General features: G+C 41.6%; 3 protein-coding genes across 4 annotated transcripts; all 3 read right to left on the bottom strand.

Moving 5' to 3' along the window:
- Window positions 1–1,436: 1,436 nt before the first annotated feature.
- LOC144665258 (cholesterol 24-hydroxylase-like) lies at window positions 1,437–5,354 on the bottom strand. Of its 2 annotated transcripts, XM_078526469.1 has the most exons (5): window positions 5,262–5,333; window positions 4,595–5,213; window positions 3,718–4,051; window positions 3,011–3,083; window positions 1,437–2,026 (listed from the first exon to the last, which is right to left on the bottom strand). In XM_078526469.1, exons 2-5 carry the CDS (start codon window positions 5,192–5,194, stop codon window positions 1,528–1,530), a joined length of 1,506 nt encoding a protein of 501 aa, XP_078382595.1. In that variant the 5' UTR covers window positions 5,195–5,213; window positions 5,262–5,333; the 3' UTR covers window positions 1,437–1,527. The 2 variants fall into 2 exon arrangements, with proteins under 2 accessions (XP_078382595.1, XP_078382594.1); XM_078526468.1 differs by having other exon boundaries at window positions 4,595–5,354.
- A 1,961-nt stretch (window positions 5,355–7,315) lies between these two features.
- Window positions 7,316–8,455, bottom strand: LOC144665289 (uncharacterized). Its single transcript, XM_078526510.1, has one exon. It carries the CDS (start codon window positions 8,453–8,455, stop codon window positions 7,316–7,318), a length of 1,140 nt encoding a protein of 379 aa, XP_078382636.1.
- Window positions 8,456–9,867: 1,412 nt separating this feature from the next.
- LOC144665257 (cholesterol 24-hydroxylase-like) lies at window positions 9,868–14,819 on the bottom strand. The gene is made up of 4 exons (XM_078526467.1): window positions 13,832–14,819; window positions 12,164–12,497; window positions 11,421–11,493; window positions 9,868–10,468 (listed from the first exon to the last, which is right to left on the bottom strand). The coding sequence occupies exons 1-4, from the start codon at window positions 14,429–14,431 to the stop codon at window positions 9,970–9,972; spliced, it is 1,506 nt and encodes a 501-aa protein (XP_078382593.1). The 5' UTR covers window positions 14,432–14,819; the 3' UTR covers window positions 9,868–9,969.
- Between the last annotated feature and the right edge of the window lie 3,642 nt (window positions 14,820–18,461).

Raw genomic sequence — 18,461 nt, 5'->3', positions numbered from 1 at the left:
TCATGTCTTATCTCAAGAGAGAGGAATAGATTAGTTAGCTTCTTCTTAATTATATTAAACGCCTAGCCTGCGAACGCAGACGCATTTCCTGCTGTCGCTTCTCTCCGCCGAATGAAACTCGAGCGGAAAAAGCCGTCTGCCCTCTCAGGCTACTTGGCAATACCCTGTTTCACACCGACGCCTTCCTTCCTCCACCGCAGAGGCTTCTTCAGTGGGGGAAGGCGAAAAAGACGAAAAATAAGAGTCCTCTGCGGAGGAGAGAGGATGCCCTCCGTATCCAGCAAGGCGGTTTCCCGGCAAAATCAAAGGCCCCTCTCAAAGGAATCGGGGGTGGAAGCGGAATCATTGGACTTTGGATATTCATGATTCCTGTCTTATTTTACCTCAATGATTCATGATTCATTAATGAATTTTATTCGATATTCATGATTCATATTTCATTCTTTTCATCCAGCTTTCAAAAAAACGTGTTACCCGTTTCAGTTGTTTTTCACTTACAAGCTGGTTGCGCATTCTGATTCCCTGCTAGCAGAATGTTCCAAATGGAGACTCTTCTCGCACAGAATTATGCCGTAAAACCGATGTAAAATGTTCTCAGTCGTTAGATTTTTTTTTTGAATATTCACTGTGGGTAACATACTTGATCACTGTAAAGTTAGTAAGGGATGAAGATGTGAAGCCAAGGGTACATTCGTGTTTCCATTGTTTCCTATAGGGGGGTCTGGGGGCATGCTCCCCCAGGAAATTTTGAAAATTAGATGCTTAGAAATACGATTTCAGGCCACTCCTGGAATAAAGTTGTTAAGAATTTAGTAAAATGACCCATCAGTTTTTTTTTGTCTCATTCTACATTCACAAGCCTCCAATATCGATGAAAGCATTCATTTGTTATTCATGATTCTTTTAGCCATCTCCATTATTCATGATTCCCAGATTTTAAACTCAAAGATTCATGATTCCGCTTCCGAAAAGGAAGTAAAGGAGCGACTTGGATAAAATTGCAAATTGCAATTGGTACGCGTACCAAAAAAATAACACTGAAACCTTCACAGCATGAAAATATAACTTTACCGTAGTGTAAAGCTCAAATATAGCTGGCGTAAATTTGGAATTTATTCAGCTATACGCTGACTTTACATTTTTTAAAGCTGACCTTTATGCCAGCATTACACCCAAGTTTAAAGATTGCCTAAAGAGACCGTTTAAACTTTAAATCACATTTACAAACGGTAGTGTAAAGGTCGGTTTAACCACCTTTAACAACATTTATTGCGCATGCCGCTATTTCCAAGGCACTCGTGATTTTTCAACCCTCGCAAATTGGAAATGGTCATACTTTTTTCTTGTATCGCGCTTAGCAAGTCATTATTATATTACGCAACGGTAAAAAATATTTTCAGACGGCAAGAGAGTTCAAAAGAATACTTGAATGGTTCATAAGCTCAATTTTATTTTTGCTCCAGGGTCTCGAAGTTTCTTTTTAAATTGATAAAGCAGACAATAGCTGTCTTTTTAGATTGCTTTCTGTTATTTCCTGCGAGTTATAGTGCATATAACTCCATCTCGAGGCCTCAACGTTACAGCTTCCTCTGCTTGGGCAGTTTGTCCAGGAAGTAATTCAAATTTGAACAGCCGAAGGACTCTCGCCATCAAAACCTTGGCCTCAAACTGTGCTAACGTCTTTCCTATGCAAGTCCTGGGTCCAAGTGAAAATGGAAAATACTTGGATTGTGAGATATTCTCTTTTTGGCCAGGAGAAAATCGATCTGGATCAAACACATCAGGGTTCTCCCAGAACTCAGCAGATTTATGGATCGCATAACAAGACACGGTGACGAAAGTTTTCGCCGGGATTTTGTAGCCTCCGAAATTTTCATCCTTTTGCACCACGCGTTGGGTGGAGCCAATTGGGGGGTGAATTCTGAGACCCTCTTTCAATGTCTGGCCAAGGTACTGAAGTTTGCCAAGATCTTCATATTCCACGTTATTACGACAGCCAAGGACTTCTTCTATCTCTTCCAAGATCCTGGTGAAAAACGACATCAAAGAAAAGTAATGAATAACTAATTATAGAAAATTAACGTTTCATGAAATTAACGCGATTTTCAAAAATTCGCGTTAATTTAAGTCACGTTAATTTTAGTTAACGTTAATTTCCGCCGTTAATTAAGTGGAGCGTTTTATTTTCCGCGACCTTAATTTCCATTATTTTGGCTCCAATTTCTCGATAGTCCGGATGTTCTTGACTCATAGGAAAAACCATTATTTCATCAGGGTGGAAATCTGCCGATATTAATAACTGTGAGGAACGCTCGGAACGGCCAGATAGGTTTGCTTAAAGTAACACGAACATTGTTTTCGTCTCGGATTATACACCTAATGTTGAAATAAACTTGTTCCTGTTGTCTCAACAAGTGTTTTTCTTTGTGTACGTCGCGTTAATTTCCTTCATTTTGAAATGTAACCCCCTCTTTCGTGTTAATTTCCTCTATTGGGAAGAAACTTTTCCTTCGATTCGCGTTAATTTCAAATACCTTAATTTTCACAAGCGTTAATTTCTATAATAAGGTAATCTGTGATACAGGGATAACCTTTGCTTTTCGTTTTCAAGAGCGTATTTTGTTTTAATGAGTCTAAAAAAATGTTTTTCATTGTTTTGTACTGCATTACTTGCATTAGCTTTGCATTGCATATTATTTTTCTTTCTCACAGGCTTGTGACATGATGAACATTACTTCTTTCTTATTTCACTAACGAGCTTAAAGACTCTATCTTTCTTTATTTATCACCATATACAGTTCGCTATCGGCATTGCTGATCTTAGCAGTCTACCGTTTGTGTGTCACATATAAAAAGCGTATGTATGTAGCTCAGCTCCCCGTAATTGGGAGGTAATGGGATCGATTCCTGTTCGAGACTCAGATTTTTACCTTTGTCCCAGGCTTGTGACATGATGAACACTAATTACATCTTTCCCATCCCTACATAAGCTTACATACACAGTATTTACCTTTCTTCAATCTTGGGATGATTCAGAATTTCATATAGAGTAAATGACAGCTGGTTTGACGTAGTCTCTTGTCCTGCCAAGCAGTTAGTCAATAATTAATACTAAAGAAACAAATCTTTTATAATATTACTTGTTAGGCATGTAAAGAAATGGTAAAAACCCTCTTTATTGCAAACGGGGTTCTTAAAATTATATTATATTTATTTAATATTGATGAGTTCAATTTTTAGAGGGCTCAGCAACGGTAGCCATTTGGTTGGCTGAACTCTGGATCAAGGCATTCAGGCTGGATTCCTGGCCAGGATCATTATGTTGTGTTCTTGGGCAAGACCCATTTTGCTCACTCACAGTGACTCTGTTGGCCCAGGTGTAACCCTGACTAGCATCCCATCCAGGGGAGAGAAACCAAAGAAAACTGCTTACCTGATGGGTCTCTGTAGGCCCAAACATAGACAAACCTATCAATTTTCAGAACCCCATTGGCACTAAAATATTAATAGACTTTTTTGCACCATTTCCTAATACCGGTAACTTAGGTTTGCGATTTCAGACAATGAATTGCAAGGGAATTGTTTGGCAATGGACTGCCACACAAATTCCACATTTCCCCACATGTTTAACCCTGATTTTCCACGATTCCCATTAAGAATCAAGTGGGGTATACCAAGATCAACAAAGAAATTCTTTGCAAGGGACCAGTTATGTACCTGCAATGAAAATCGTCAGGAAGTTATCGACCAAGTCTTCCATATCAAATTCAGGATTTTCCTTTGCTTCATTAAGAATGTGTTCCAAAACATCTTTGGGAGTTTCTTCGTTGTTCTTCAAAGCTAAGCATCGCTCTTCAATAACTTTCATAGCAAAGCTTCTGAGAAATTTTATGGCATTGATGACTGAATATTGAAATGGAAACATAGAAACATCAAACATCCACAATGGAGTGTGAAAACTGGCATGGATTCCTTGAAGCATTTTTGATACTGCACTAGGGAACTCTGAATCTGGATTGACTATGGTGTCAAGATTGATGTTGTAGCCAACCTGAAATGAGGAAATACTTATTAAACAAATTAAACCCAATTTGGAAGTTATGGTGGCCAAATAGTTATTGTGCTGGACTCTGGATTGAGCAGTCTGGCACCTGGCCACAAAAGATTCCCTCCTCCCTGTATTTGGGATGTCATGCAACGCTACTCCCAAAAAAGCTTTGGGGGAGCATTGCATGACATCCCGAATAACGGCTGCAAAGGAGTATACCCTCCCTGGGGCTGCTCCACAGATATGCGCAATGCCAATTATGAGTGTGTGTGTTGGGGGGTGGGGGGGGGGGGGTGGGGGCAGGAGGGTCTTAACCTCCAGCTTCCCATACCCTTTACTCCCAGTTCCCTTTGTTTAGTGGATCCTGTCTCTCTGTGCTATTTTAATCAAAAAATATTACATAATGTTGTGCAATTTTTCTCAATTTCTGCCTGTTCCCAGCACCGTGAGAAATTATCCTGCTTCCTGCCCTCTCCTCTCCCACCTCCCCCTCCTGCCCCCTATTCTCCTGGGCTCCCACCCCCTGTCCCCCTTTACAATTATTACCTTGCCAATAATATCAAGGGTAACCCTTGCAAATTCATCAGCCATTCTCACTGGGGTTTTTCCATCAGCTAACTGACCAAGTTTTTCCAGGAACTCATCACCAACTGAATTAAAAGCATCCATTAGGTTCATCAAATACTTCCTGTGAAATGCTGGGTTCAACATGGCTCGCTTTCGACGCCAAATTTCATGATCGATTTCCGTTAAAACCCCCTGCCCGGCGCCACGCTGTCCATAAACGTAACCAATCCGGGAATAAACCCGATTGGCCTTTGGTGAATTCAACGTGATTAGGGCCTTCTTAGCTATCTCTGGATCTGATAGAACCACTATTGGAACATGATAAATCCACATAACAAAGACCGAGCCGTACTCATGATACCAATTCAACCAAATATTACTCATGCCTCTGCCAGGAACACGTTTTTTCTCCTTTCGAATGGAAGGAATATTGCCAGCGAAGAAGCCATCCCTCGCTGGGCCGGGAATGTGTCGGTAACGCCAGTGTTGATAGAAAATGTACAAGCTAAACGCCACGAATCCAAGCGTGAGAAGGGAAGCTAAGGTCGCAGTGGCAAAGATCAAAACTGTTACAGCCATTTCTATTCTTCTGATGAAACTTCAATGCGATGAAATCGACCCATTTGCGTAGTCATGTGACAATCACGATAGATGTCACGACAGGAAAGATAAGACGCGCTTGCTTTGAAAGATAGCTTTGAAATGAAACTTCCTGTCAGCACCTTCTAGTGCTTGAGCCGCCATGTTTCTTTATTTTGGTTCCCAGGCTCTCTCGTTGTTAGAGGCCAAAAAGGTGGGAACGTCGGATTCCGAGTCGGAACGCGGAACGGTCGTTGGAACGACGTAAAAATGCTATTTGCGTTCCTCTTCCAACAGTCCATAGTCTGTGACTACAGTGAAATCCAGCCTGTAGTAAGTAAACCGGGGTTTCAACTTCAGAAGAAGTTTTCGGGGGCATTACCGGGACCCGCGCGGGGTAGCGTAGCTGTGGGAGACTGTGCCTGTTTCGGCACACAGGGGTGTCTATTAAGGGCAAGACAAAATGTATGGCATTCGGCAGAGCCCAAAAGTGCTTTTCATTATCCTCCTGTTCAAGAGACGTCAAAAACTCGAACGAAAATATTTCATACAGATGACAGAGATCAAGTTTCTGATTGGTACAATGTAGTTTCTTGTACATGGGAAAGAAACACTACACCGAAATCTTTCTGACTTTTCATTTATTTTATCTGCACTTACGTATTTTAAACGAGCTCCTAACTCACTACACGTTACGTGGTTAAATATTAATTGACTGACTGACTGACTGTACTGATTGACTGACTGACTGTACTGATTGACTGACTGACTGACGGACTGACTGATAGATCGATTGATCGATCGATCGATTGATTGATGGATTGATCTCTACTCTTCAGAGCTGCATCATCAGTAAAGAAATTTTCACAGACCAATTTCAGATGTCTCTCAAACGAAGAAAAAAAACTGTTTGTTTTAGCAGATAAAAGATTACCAAAAAAATTAACTCATTGTACAAAGATCGCCCAGCCCAAGGTGAGGATTGGCTATTAGCATAGAGAACTCACTCCCAAATCCAGTTCGGGGCAAGTCATCGTTTCCCTGACTACACCACCATTAGTTTAGTTTATTGTTATTCTCTAGCGCTAGCGTCTCGTTCTCCTGTCAATAAACTGTGTTACCCAAACATATTGTAGTCTGTAATTGATATCCGGAGTAATTGATATGATTTTTATTATCTTATTTACAAACTTTAAGGCTGTAGGTATACAAAAGGATAGGGATCGGAAGGCTGTCAATTAGGTATTTTAAAGGCCACTTCCAATATCTCTTGAGCAGACACATCTTACGGCTAATTCGACGAAGCATGTCAAGAGGTTACTCAATCCAATGGTTAGAAAAGGAATGTAGTATATCTACTTTAGGTATATGAACAGGGTACCATTCTATTGAAGGTTTATCAGAGGGTTACCTATTCTGTCAAAAAATGGCATATAAAGGATATAACGACTAGGTGCTTATTATTGTACCCTGTTAGAAAATAAACAAAAACTTTCTACGCGGCAGTTAATGTGTTTTTATTAGTAATATAGTAACTAGTCTGAAATTCAGCCGTCCTCTCGACCCATCCCCCCAACGAAGGGGCGCGGGCGCTCTCTGGGGGGATGGGTCGAGAGGACGGCTGAATTTCAGACTATATAGTAACATAATAACGCGTGATGCATAGAAACTGTCTTTCTTCCGGTGTTTGACCTGAGTATTAGACATGCTATAAAAATTTCAGCTGGAAAACGCGATCACATGATTGACAGGACTCGCCTTGCTCCATATCCGTTACAACATGGAAATTGACCTTGATGAAATAATCCGCCGATTTGCAAGGCTTCACCGAGGAGAACAGAACTGGCCAATATCCTGTCTGAATGACTAAAAACCCAGGAAAGGGGACTTTAGGAAGTTAAAATCCAAAACAAATTTCCCGGGGGAGCACGCGCCTTCGGCATTCCTTTAGGAAATCGGTCACCATTTAATTCGAGATCCGCGCCGGCCTGTGACCCGCCCCAAAATCGAACTTATGAGGCGCAAACGTCCGCCAAAATACGGAGAGACAAATCAACGAAATCTTCTGCCTGGGATCTGGTTGTGATTTCAGGTGAATACTCCCCAGTCCAATACAGTTGGTCATTTACGGTAAAATATATTGTGCCCGATGACGTAGTTAATCTTTGCGCACTGTACGGCGAGATGGGAACCGGCGAATTTGTAGGGAGATCTTCCTTCTTGATCAATAGACAGAGAGCCAAGATTGGTTAAGTTGAATACTGCTTTGTAAAGTCCGTGGTCGGTATCGTAGCGGGACAGAGCACAAAATGTTTCTGTATTAACACACTGAAAAAGTTTTAGAACATTTCGGTGGCTTCCTAAATTGCGGGCTCGACTGTGTACTTCGCTTGTACATGACCGTGCAAAGTCCCAGAAACTCTCCTTTGTTAAGCTAGAAGAATCAACCATAATTTGAAGTGAATCGAAAGTTACGTATAAGCCGAATTCTTGGCTTTCGATCCTTGGTCGACATTCTTTCCGCACATTTACGGTATAAGTACTGTCAATCAACAGAGGGCTCTTGAAAACGTCGTTCCTTTCCTTTAAAAGTAACTGCGACATCGCTAAGTGAGTTGCGGCAGTTACAGCGCCGTGAACAGTACATTTGTTTGCTTTGCTGGTTCTTATTAAAGCCATTGTTTCTTTCTTTGTCATCCTTCGAGGTACAACATACGTTTTCAGAGGAACAGAATGACTATTCTGCGGAGGAAACGTCGATAAGTACAGATTTTCGGGCTGTGGTTTGCAAAAAGTAACTCGTAGTTTGCGAAAGGCGAAAAGGGCAGCAATCGATAGCTTTTCGAAGAGGCTCGGACTGCCTATTAAATGTTGCATGACGCTTTCGAGCGAAGGTCGAAACGGTAGGCTTTTCAGTTCAATGGGCTCGCTGTTATAAAGTAAGCCTAAAATTTCCACTAGTTTCTTTTTAAGTTCAAAAATAGAAAGAGCGTCACTTATTACATGATGAAACGTGAACAGTAGCGTATTTTTGTAGAGGCTTTCTTTGTGGTCAAATGTTGCCTTTGTTTCTCTAAGCAGCGTGACCCGCCACAGAGGTCCTTGATCGGTGTCAAGTGGTGGCCCATTAATTTGCTTCTCAAAAACATGTAGCCATTCTTCTGCTTCGACATCCTCCAGAATTCGGAAGTCGTAACCGCTCTGAGGGTTTTTCATCGCTTCAAAACATGGCTGGTTGAATCTGTCTGTGACGATTCGCATTCGTAATAATGGAAATCGCTTTAACAACATAACCAACGCTTTCTTTACATGGAATGGGTCAAGCTTCACTCGAGACTCTAGGAACAGCGCCGTGTTTATGTAACCAGTGTTGTTCACTTGAGCGCTTGTTAAGAAAAATCTTTCAAAGAATCCAAGTCGCCGTGAGAGCTTTTCAGATGTTGTGCTGTGATCCTTCGCATCGAATGAGCGAAGATAGAAATACACTCTAATTAGAAGCACAACTAATCCGATGAAAACGGGAAACGACAAGAGCAGTGTCAACCACATTCTAGCTTCACTGTTGCTTCGATATTTGTATGGAATCGAGACTGCTTGTGAAAAACTTGCTGGACAAGATTTACAATCTGCGCAGTTCTGAATATAAAAGCAATCAAGCGTGTTCGAGGTGTGGCTCAAAGCCAAAAGGGCCAATATAATGGCTATTAAATTCCCACTTGGCTTTGAGACTCCGGGCAGAAAAAAAAAACAAAAACAACAAAACAAAAGAAAACTCAGCTTCTCAGCTGTTGATCGGTGAAAGACAATAGAGGAATCCTCATCCTCAAGTAGCCCCCTCAAGTGCTTCGAGTATCACCCAGTCTCCCTCCGCTCTCGTCCTTTTCGACAACAAAGTATAATCCTTTATCTAAGGGATCCGTGCACCTGGAAATCTTTGTATGGTTTGATCGTTTTCCCCGCGCAGTTGACAAAAAACGTATTATTTTTTTTTATTTCAACTGACAACCGGTTAGCTCAGTTGATAGAGCGCCGGACTGTCGTGCGGGAGGTCTCGGGTTCGACTTCCAGACCGGACCAACACTCAGGGTCTTAAAATAACTGAGGAGAAGGTGCTGCCTTTGTAATGACATCTGCAAAGGGTTGAACGTTCTACATTTCTCGGATAAAGACGATAAACCGTAGGCCCCGTCTCCTGCATCTTCAGTGTTATGATCAGCAGGGGACGTTAAAGAACCCACACACTTAATCGTAAAGAGTAGGGCACGAAGTTCCCGGTGTTGTGGTCTGTCCTTCCACATGTATCTCTGGGTTGGGTGGTGGGGTGAGATCATAATTATACATGGACGGATAGCGGCTGCCCAGGGCGCCTGATATGCTGTTGTCCGGTCTCATCCCATAACTATTTGTGAAGCGCACTGAGCTTTGTAAATGCGCTATATAAGCGCCTATATCATTCATTTATTTATTTCAGATTGAATAGGTATAAATATTCTGCATGAAACCGAGAGTTATTACCGTGTATAAATAAAGTCATCGATCTATCATCGAACGTTTTTAGAAATAAACTCCTGTTACCACCGAGGAATGTCCTAGGCGCCCTCGAAAATTTGAGAAGTGTTCATATTTTTCCTTATTTTCATACGGCAGGAGAGTTTAAACTATAACTATTTAAATGGATTACAAAGTATAATTTTATTTTTGTTTTAGGACCTTAATATTTCTTCCTGTAATTAAAGAATGCGTCCGAAATATTTGCCTTGTTAAACTTCTTTCTGTTACTTTCTACGAAATATAGTGCATATAACTCCATCTCGAGGCCTTAACGTTAAAGCTTCCTCTACTTGGGCAGTTTGTCCAGGAAGTAATTCAAACTTGAACTGCCGAAGGACTCTTGCCATCAAAACTTTGGCCTCAAACTGAGCTAATGTCTTTCCTATGCACGTCCTGGGGCCAAGTGAAAACGGAAAATACTTGGATTGTGAGATATTCTCTTTTTGGCCAGGAGAAAATCGATCTGGATCAAACACATCAGGGTTCTCCCAGAATTCAGCAGATTTGTGAATCGTAAAACAAGACACAGTTACGCAAGTTTTCGCCGGGATTTTGTAGCCTCCGAAATTTTCTTCATTTTGTACCACACGTTGGGTGGAGCCAATTGGGGGGTGAATTCTGAGACCCTCTTTCAACGTCTGGTCAAGGTACTGAAGTTTGCCAAGATCTTCATACTCCACGTTATTACGACAGCCAAGGACTTCTTCTATCTCTTCCAGGATCCTGGTGGAAAACGACATCAGTGAAAAATAATCAGGGTCGTAAGGAAATAGTTTAGGGATCTATTAGGTGGGATAAGATCAAAGCCCTAGGGTCAAGAATCCCAGGGATGGGACCACGGGTCACATGGAAATCCGGGATCAAAATGGGATTATTTTCTTTTAACCCTAACGGGACTTTTGCAATTTTACAGGATCAGAATCACAAGCTACCGAACTTTTGGGGGCAGAGATTAAAAACTCGGTGAAAAATAGGAAAATCGAAAAATTAAATACGCTGGAATGTTGATTTCCTGAACCTCTAAGGGGAACGAAAATTGATTTGAGAAGTCGGGGGTAAAATTGAAATTTTCCACTGAGGAAATCACTTTTGGTTCAAGTTAATGGGAGTTTAAAAACGAAACAAACAAGGGTTCAAGAGATCGGAATTCCACCTAATATATCAAACACAAGAGACAATGTTTAATCAGGATATCCAAACACCAAGAAGACAGTTGAAAACGTGTTGGCAGCAGAGTATTTGTGACAAAATACAAGGTGTTTGGACAGCCAATGAAACACTGCCTCGAGTGTTTAATATATCTTCTCAATCGAAACAAAACCTACAGAGTATACAGAGAAATGAAATCGTAAAAATCTATGCTAATTAAGACTAGGTATCCAAACCTCCTTCACGGTTGAGTATGAGATTGTACATTAAAATCCGGATTTCTCAAACCTCCCGGGGAAATAAAAATTTGTTTTAGAAACATTAGCCTGTCTCCCCCCCTCTTTCCTAAAAAAGAATCCATTCTTTCGAGGAGAGGGAATGGCTGTACACAGGATAATAAACATACATGGAGGGTTGAAAAAATATTGGGCATTTGAAATAGGAATAGCTAGATCTTCTACTCCCCTGCTAGCAAATTGATAGTAACTTAATAATTATTTAATCTACCGGTATATACAATTTTTACCTTTCTTTAATCTCGGGATGTCTCAGAATTTCATACAGAGTAAATGACAGCTGGTTTGACGTGGTCTCTTGTCCTGCACAAGCATAGTATGCAATAATTAGACTAGACTGAAAGATTTGAAGAATTAGAGCCATTATGTAGGTGAAGAGACCTACATTAGAAAATAATGCAAAAAGGGGTCTTCAAATGATACTACTCAACTATTGATTGAGTTCAATTTTTAAAGGGAAGTGTGGTGGCCTTATGGTTTGCACCCTGGTTGAGCGGTCTGGGTTTGAGCCTGGCTGGGTTTATTGTGTTGTGTTCTTGGACAAGACACTTAACTCTCACAGTGCCTCTCTCCACCCAGGTGTATAATGGGTACCGGCGAATTAAAAATGTTTATCTGTTTCAGGAAAGTGGAGGGGGACAGGAGCCTGGGAGAAAAGGGGAGGGAAGCGGGAGAAGAGAGGGTGGGAACCAAGAGAAAACAAAAAAATTTCAAAACATTTCATTATATTTCACAGTAGATATGGGACAAAGAGGAGAGAACAGCTGTGAAAAGGGGTGGGAGGTGGGAGTAAAATATGAGGGAAGCTGAAGTAACAGGCACTGGAGGTGGGAGGTTCAGACCCCCTTTTCTCCTCCACAGGGAAGAAAACAGCGCACCACCCCGATTAGCATCACCTCAAATAAGCACTCACTGTTGAGCTCCCAAAATAAAATAAGCACCCCAAGAATACTTAATCGAATCATTATGGTACCTGCTACAAAAATTGTCAGGAAGTTATCCACCAAGTCATCCATGTCAAGGTCAGGATTTTCCTTTGCTTCATTTAGAATGTTTTCTAAAACATCCTTGGGAGTATCTTCTCCATTCTTTAATGCCAAGCATCGCTCTTCAATTACTTTTCTAGCAAAGCTTCGGAGAAACTTTAAGGCTTTGATGACCGAATTTTGAAATGGAAACATGGTAACATTGAACATCCAGAATGGATTTTGAAAACTTGCTTGGACTCCTTGAAGCATTTTTGAGACTGCACTTGGGAATTCCGAGTCTGGATTTGCTATGGTGCCAAGATCGATGCTGTAGCCAACCTGAAATGAGAAAATATATATTAAAAAACTATATACCCAATCTGGGAGGTGTGATGGCCTAAATAATATAATCTAGTGGTCTGGGTGAAAGCCCTGGCCAAGGTCACTGCATTGTGTTCTTGGGCAAAAGACTCGGTGCAGCTACTCCCCGGGGGGGGGGGGGGGTACTCAAAAAGTTTTATACGGGGAGGCTCCGCCCCAAGCTCTTACCCCTTACCCTTTTATATACCATTTTGACAGAAGTTGTACCCCTTTCGTATACCTTTAACTGAAAAAAGGTACCCCTTTCATATACCTAAAAGACATGACATAGCCTTAGAACAGGACGTTTTCTTGTCATTTTTATGTAGCGCTTAATAAATTAAAATAATACAGCCATAAAGTGCGTCTGTTCGAAATATTTTAATTACAGGCCTTTTAAAAAACCTAAATGACGGATTTTTATACCCTTTCATATACCTAAACTTGTGAAATCGCTACCCTTTTATATACCTGAAGCCTGAAAAAGGTACCCCTTTTGTGCGGAGGTTCCCCGTATAGGCTGTTATATGGAGTACCCCCCCCCCCCCCCCCGGGAGCTACTCAAACCAGGCCACTTGAGACAAAGTTTAGCAATCAAAACGTTAACTGTGAACAATGGACAGCTATATTTTTTGGAAACAGACCAATGACGTTAAAGCATCTCGACAACAACAACCTGACCTGTGACCTGTTTGTAACCAAGTGAAAACATATGAAAGTCTGTTTTACCTGAAATTGCATATGATTCAGGGTGGTTAATTGGTGGTCCTAATAACTAGTCTATTTTCCTTCAAATCAGGAAACACCCATTGCCAAATTTTTTAGACCATTTCACGAATCACGTATTTATCATACATTATCGCAGAAAACAAGCTTGAACTTATTAGTTCATTTGCCTGGAATTTACCCTTAAAAAACATATAAATCGAGCCAATAAAATGTGTCCACAACACAAAATAAGTCTTTGGCCTCATGAATCATGTCATTTGTCACTTTTGATTTATGAGTATGTTATTTATCTTTGGTTTACATGAACATGTTTGGCCGGAATCACGAATCACAGTCTTCAAAATAAGCAGATCATGCATCCCACTAGGTTGGCGATTCACTGGGATCACGGCTAAATTTTATGTCACACGCTAATTTTGGCCCAAATCACGCGTCACGCATTACCCCTTTACCACCCTGATGATTGTCTCCGCTATATTGTATAAACACAACATATCCCATCCTTGGCGGCAAAGTGTCAAAATTATTATTTGTGCTTGGATACTGCGGCTAAAGATGCTGTTTGTAAACAGTTACTACTGTACCTTGCCAATAATATCAAGGGTGACTCTTGCAAATTCATCAGCCATTCTCACTGGGGTTCTTCCATCAGCTAACTGACCAAGTTTTTCCAGGAACTCATCACCAACTGAATTAAAGGAATCCATCAAGTTCATCAAATACTTCCTGTGAAATGCTGGGTTCAACATGGCTCGCTTTCGACGCCAAATTTCATGATCGATTTCCGTTAAAACCCCCTGTCCGGCGCCACGCTGACCGAACACGTAACTAACAAGGGAATAAACGCGATACGATTTTGGTAAATTTAAAGTGACCAGGGCTTTTTTAGCAGTGTCTGGATCTGATAGAACTACAACTGGTACATGATAAATCCACGTAACGTAGACCGAGCCGTACTCCTGATACCATTTTTTCCAAATAACCATCATGCCACTGCCTGGAACACGCTTTTTCTCCTTTCGGATGGAAGGAATATTGCCAGTGAAGAAGCCATCCCTCGCTGGGCCGGGAATGTGTCGGTAACGCCAATGTTGATAGAAAACGTACAAGCTAAACACCACGAATCCAAGTGTGAGAAGGGAAGCTAAGGTTACAATGGCAAAGATCAAAATTGTTACAGCCATTTCTGTTCGCTCCGCATGGACTTGAAATTTCCTCAACTGAACTTCTTCGATGAGGAAAGTGTAATCTTGCGCAAAGTCATGTGATTATCACCTTAGCTGTGACGCGCTGATAGGGGGTAAAACGCCAACTGTACCACAGGGCACAGAGGAGTAAAGTCCGCAAGTCGAAATCTCTACCGTGCAAAACGACCTTCAAAAGCTTTTCAAAGCGATCGTGTGAGCCGTACGTGATCCCTACGTGATACAACGCCGTCATGCGACACCCGTTCCTCACGTTGTAACCCAGTAACTACTGGAATAGTTATGACGTTGTAACCAGTAAATTAATGCATTGTAATCAACCAGAACCCAATACAAATAGTGTACTAGGGGCATGCGATCGTCTTGTCTGGTGTCGTATTCATACTCTAATGCGGCATCCGCTGACATCAATGTTTGTGGGCGTTACCAGAGAAACCAGCAGTGAGAAAAAGAGCAGCTTGTCTCTTTTTCTTCTCGGCACTTCGTGCCTCGTCGGAAAGCTTCGCTTTCCGAAAAAAAAAAATCATCGCACTTCGGGCGACGATTTTTTTCGCCCCAGGCGACCATTGTCAGAATAAGATATCACCAGACGATCTGCAAACAAGTATCGCATGACGGCGTTTAGGGATCACGTACGGCTCACACGATCGCTTTGAAAAGCTTTTGAAGGTCGTTTTGCACGGTAGAGATTTTGAATTGCGGACAAACTTGACTCGTCTGTGCCCTGTGGTAGTACTTGGTAGGATTGCTTCAAAAGCCAACTGTCAAGTGAAAACTTACTGTCAGCACATATTATAACTTCCCTGTTAGACTGCACTGCAAACAGACACAATTGATTTTATAATTTATCAAAACTCTGAGCGAACGAAAGTTGCTTGCTGGGCCGCCATGTTTCTTTATTTTGGTTCCCAGGCTCTCTCGTTCCCAATGCGCAACCTCGTCCCCAGGGCCATCCCGGCTGCGCGAATACGTGGAGATGGTTGGAAAGCAACTTTTTTCCAACAACGAAGTTACAAGAGCCGTCTGTACCTGTCACTCTGAGCTCGAGCCGACGGCTCTTGTGATATATACATGATGCGATTGACTAGATTTTAACAACTCAATTATTTTAAAATTCCTTTGTTATAAGATTATTTAGCCTGCGAATACAGCCGCCTCTCATTCGCTCCCGCTACTTCGTGCGAAACCCTGTATATTTTTGGGTGGGGGGTGTGCCGCTGGGACTCTGAAACCCTTACCCTATACCAGACCATCTTCAGCTGGTTTTGCAACCCCATACTAGACTAGATACCGAAAATCCCTACCCTATCCCAGACTTGCTTCTTTTTAGAACTGCATCATTATAAGTGTGAAATGATTTTATTCACGTCTAGGGAAGCCTCTTTCTCTTCCGAGTTTCTTTCCTATTCTGGACTTAATTCTTCACACCACTGACCAGTTCTCGGCAAATGATACCCTATTCTAGACCAAAACTCTCTGTTCTATACCCTATCCCAGACTAAACTACTTGAAAACCATACCCCCCGGGGGTGCGAAACGCAAAGAGAGACGTCTGCGATTCTTTTCGCGTTTCGCACGTAGTAGCGGGAGCGAATGAGAAGCGGCTGTATTCGCAGGCTAAAGATTGTTTTAACGGTTGATTTGATTTATCGATAATAAATTTTAAGACGAAGTTTTTAATTTTTTGTATCTTTTCTTTGTATAACAAATAAGAAATAATTGCACAACGAATCAACCATAAGGAAACTCAGAAGTTAGTATGCGCCAATTAGCTAGTTTTTACATATTTTTATAATTTTGTCTTTTGTAAAGCGCCATTTATAAAATATCATCATCGTCGTCGCCGTCATCATCATCATCATTGTCGTTATTAAAATCTAGCCAGTTAAATCATGTGTCACCAGAGTTACCCCTTCTTCTCGTGCAAAGATGCCGTCAGCAAAGAGGGACAGACGGCTCTTGGGACAAGAATGGCCGGTATCCATCACTGTACGTAACAGTGAGGTGTCTGCAAATTAGGATTCAGCTACGATCCTATTTACGAGCCGGAGACGAATCAATCCAAAAAAATTCCATACTGATGACAAACCTTGACAGAAATTCATGTTGTGTCTCTAATGGGTTGAAAATGGGCTCCTGGTTGAAATTGCAGTGGCGGATCTAGGGGAGGGACCCAGGTGACCGGGCCCCCCATTTTATAATTTTTTTTTTTTCCCCCCCCCCCCCCCCCCCCCAAATTTTTTTTTTGGGGTGCCCCAGCCCCCCCCCCCCCCCCCCAAACCCCCACCACCACCCAAAAAAAAAAAAAAAAAAGGGACACCCTCTATAACATGACATTTCGAGTCACGTGATCTTATGCAAAATTACTCTCGCTTCGTGTAAATTTTTTTGTTGCGTTCCTGTTGCAATCGTGAATATATTGAACTCTAGTCCGGAATAGGCTCACTTCGGCCAGTGATTGTAACGTTGGAACGGAATAAATTCTTTTCAAAGAATGGCAAACCAATACCATAGAAGCCCTTTTCAGCCTAGGCCTTTCCCCCGATTGTACTCGTAAAATGCTGGAAAGTTGCTCACTGGAATGCCAAAAACTTGCTAAAAAAGTGCTCTAAAATCCAAACGTTTCTCGAAAGTTGCTCCCAAAAATCCAAAACGTTGCTTTCAAATTAGAAAATTCCCCAGCTAATCTCCCTTTGAAGGTAAGATTTTTAAGCATTTTCATACAATTTAACTGCAATAGAAATATCTAAATAACGTTTTAAAAGGCCAAAATTTGTTGATTTACAAAAACTTCTTTTACAAAGAACAATTGTGAAGATACCGATAACGTCGTGCCTTGCCCTGCGAGCTTTATTTGCTGTTTGTAATTTGCCCTCCTTTTCTTTAGCCACGGGCGGGAAACCTCCTCGTCCCCAGGCTTAATCCGTGTGTACGTACGGGGGTGGCGGCGACCCCCAAAATTTCTCGCTTTGATGGATAACCGTTTGCTTGATAAACGCTCTTGCTTCTTGGCCGGTTCAATTTCACCAGAAATAAAATACAAACAGCGGCAACAAACATAACACATGGACTACGCATGGTCTGAAAAAAGAATCTAAAATTTACTTGACGTTTCGCATGCTACAGCACGCATCTTCAGAAGTGACGGTTACAAAAAGCGAAAGATTTTAAAACTTGGGTCCTGTCAGGTTTTTAGCTAACATTTTTATGTGCCATCAGTTTTGAGGAACAATGGGTAAATAATGCAGTGACCTGTCCATCCATTTGGCTTAGATACGTAGATGACACTTTCTACCTGTTTGACAGTAAGGAGAAAGCTTCAAGATTTCTACATTACCTAAAGAACAGGCATCCCAACATCAAATTCACTATGGAACTCGAAGAAAACCAAGGGATCCCATTCTTAGATGTTCTCATCAACAGCAGTACACCACAAAACGACTTTCACAGGTCTGTACACCAAGTGGGATTCTTTCACGCCAAGGAAGTATCGCTGTTTTCGCATCTGTTCGACATCCTCTTCTTTACAGGCTGCTATCTCTGATCTCAGGAAGACATTGCTTCAAAATGGATACCCGAATGGCATAATTTCCTATAAAGTTAATGATGTCTTAAATAAACATAGGAACAGTCCTTCCGAAACTGTTACCACGGTTCCCAAGAAAGATGTTTTCCTTGTGTTACCTTATCTGGGTTTCCAAACCGAAGCTTTTAAACGCCGTCTTAAATCCTGTGTTAATAAATTTTATGGTTTCGTGAATCTTAGGTTGATTTTTCAGAACACTTGCCGGATTAAGTCCTTTTTCCCTTACAAAGATCGTTTCAATCGCTCGCAAAAATCGAAGGTTGCCTACAAAGCCAGTTGCTGGGACTGTGACGCTTTCTATATTGGCAAAACAAAACGACGACTGCAAGACAGAAAGGTTGAGCACTTTAAAGCCCTCACTCAAGTGGGTCACACTTCTGACGTTGCTGATCACGCAACCTCCACTGGACACAACATCAAATG

Source organism: Oculina patagonica, chromosome 9 (genome assembly GCF_052425735.1).
Source record: "Oculina patagonica isolate OP01 chromosome 9, crgOcupat, whole genome shotgun sequence".
NCBI classification, from domain to species: Eukaryota; Metazoa; Cnidaria; class Anthozoa; order Scleractinia; family Oculinidae; genus Oculina; species Oculina patagonica.
The sequence above is the reverse complement of the archived record's forward strand: the minus strand, read 5'-3'. Positions and strand labels throughout refer to the sequence as shown.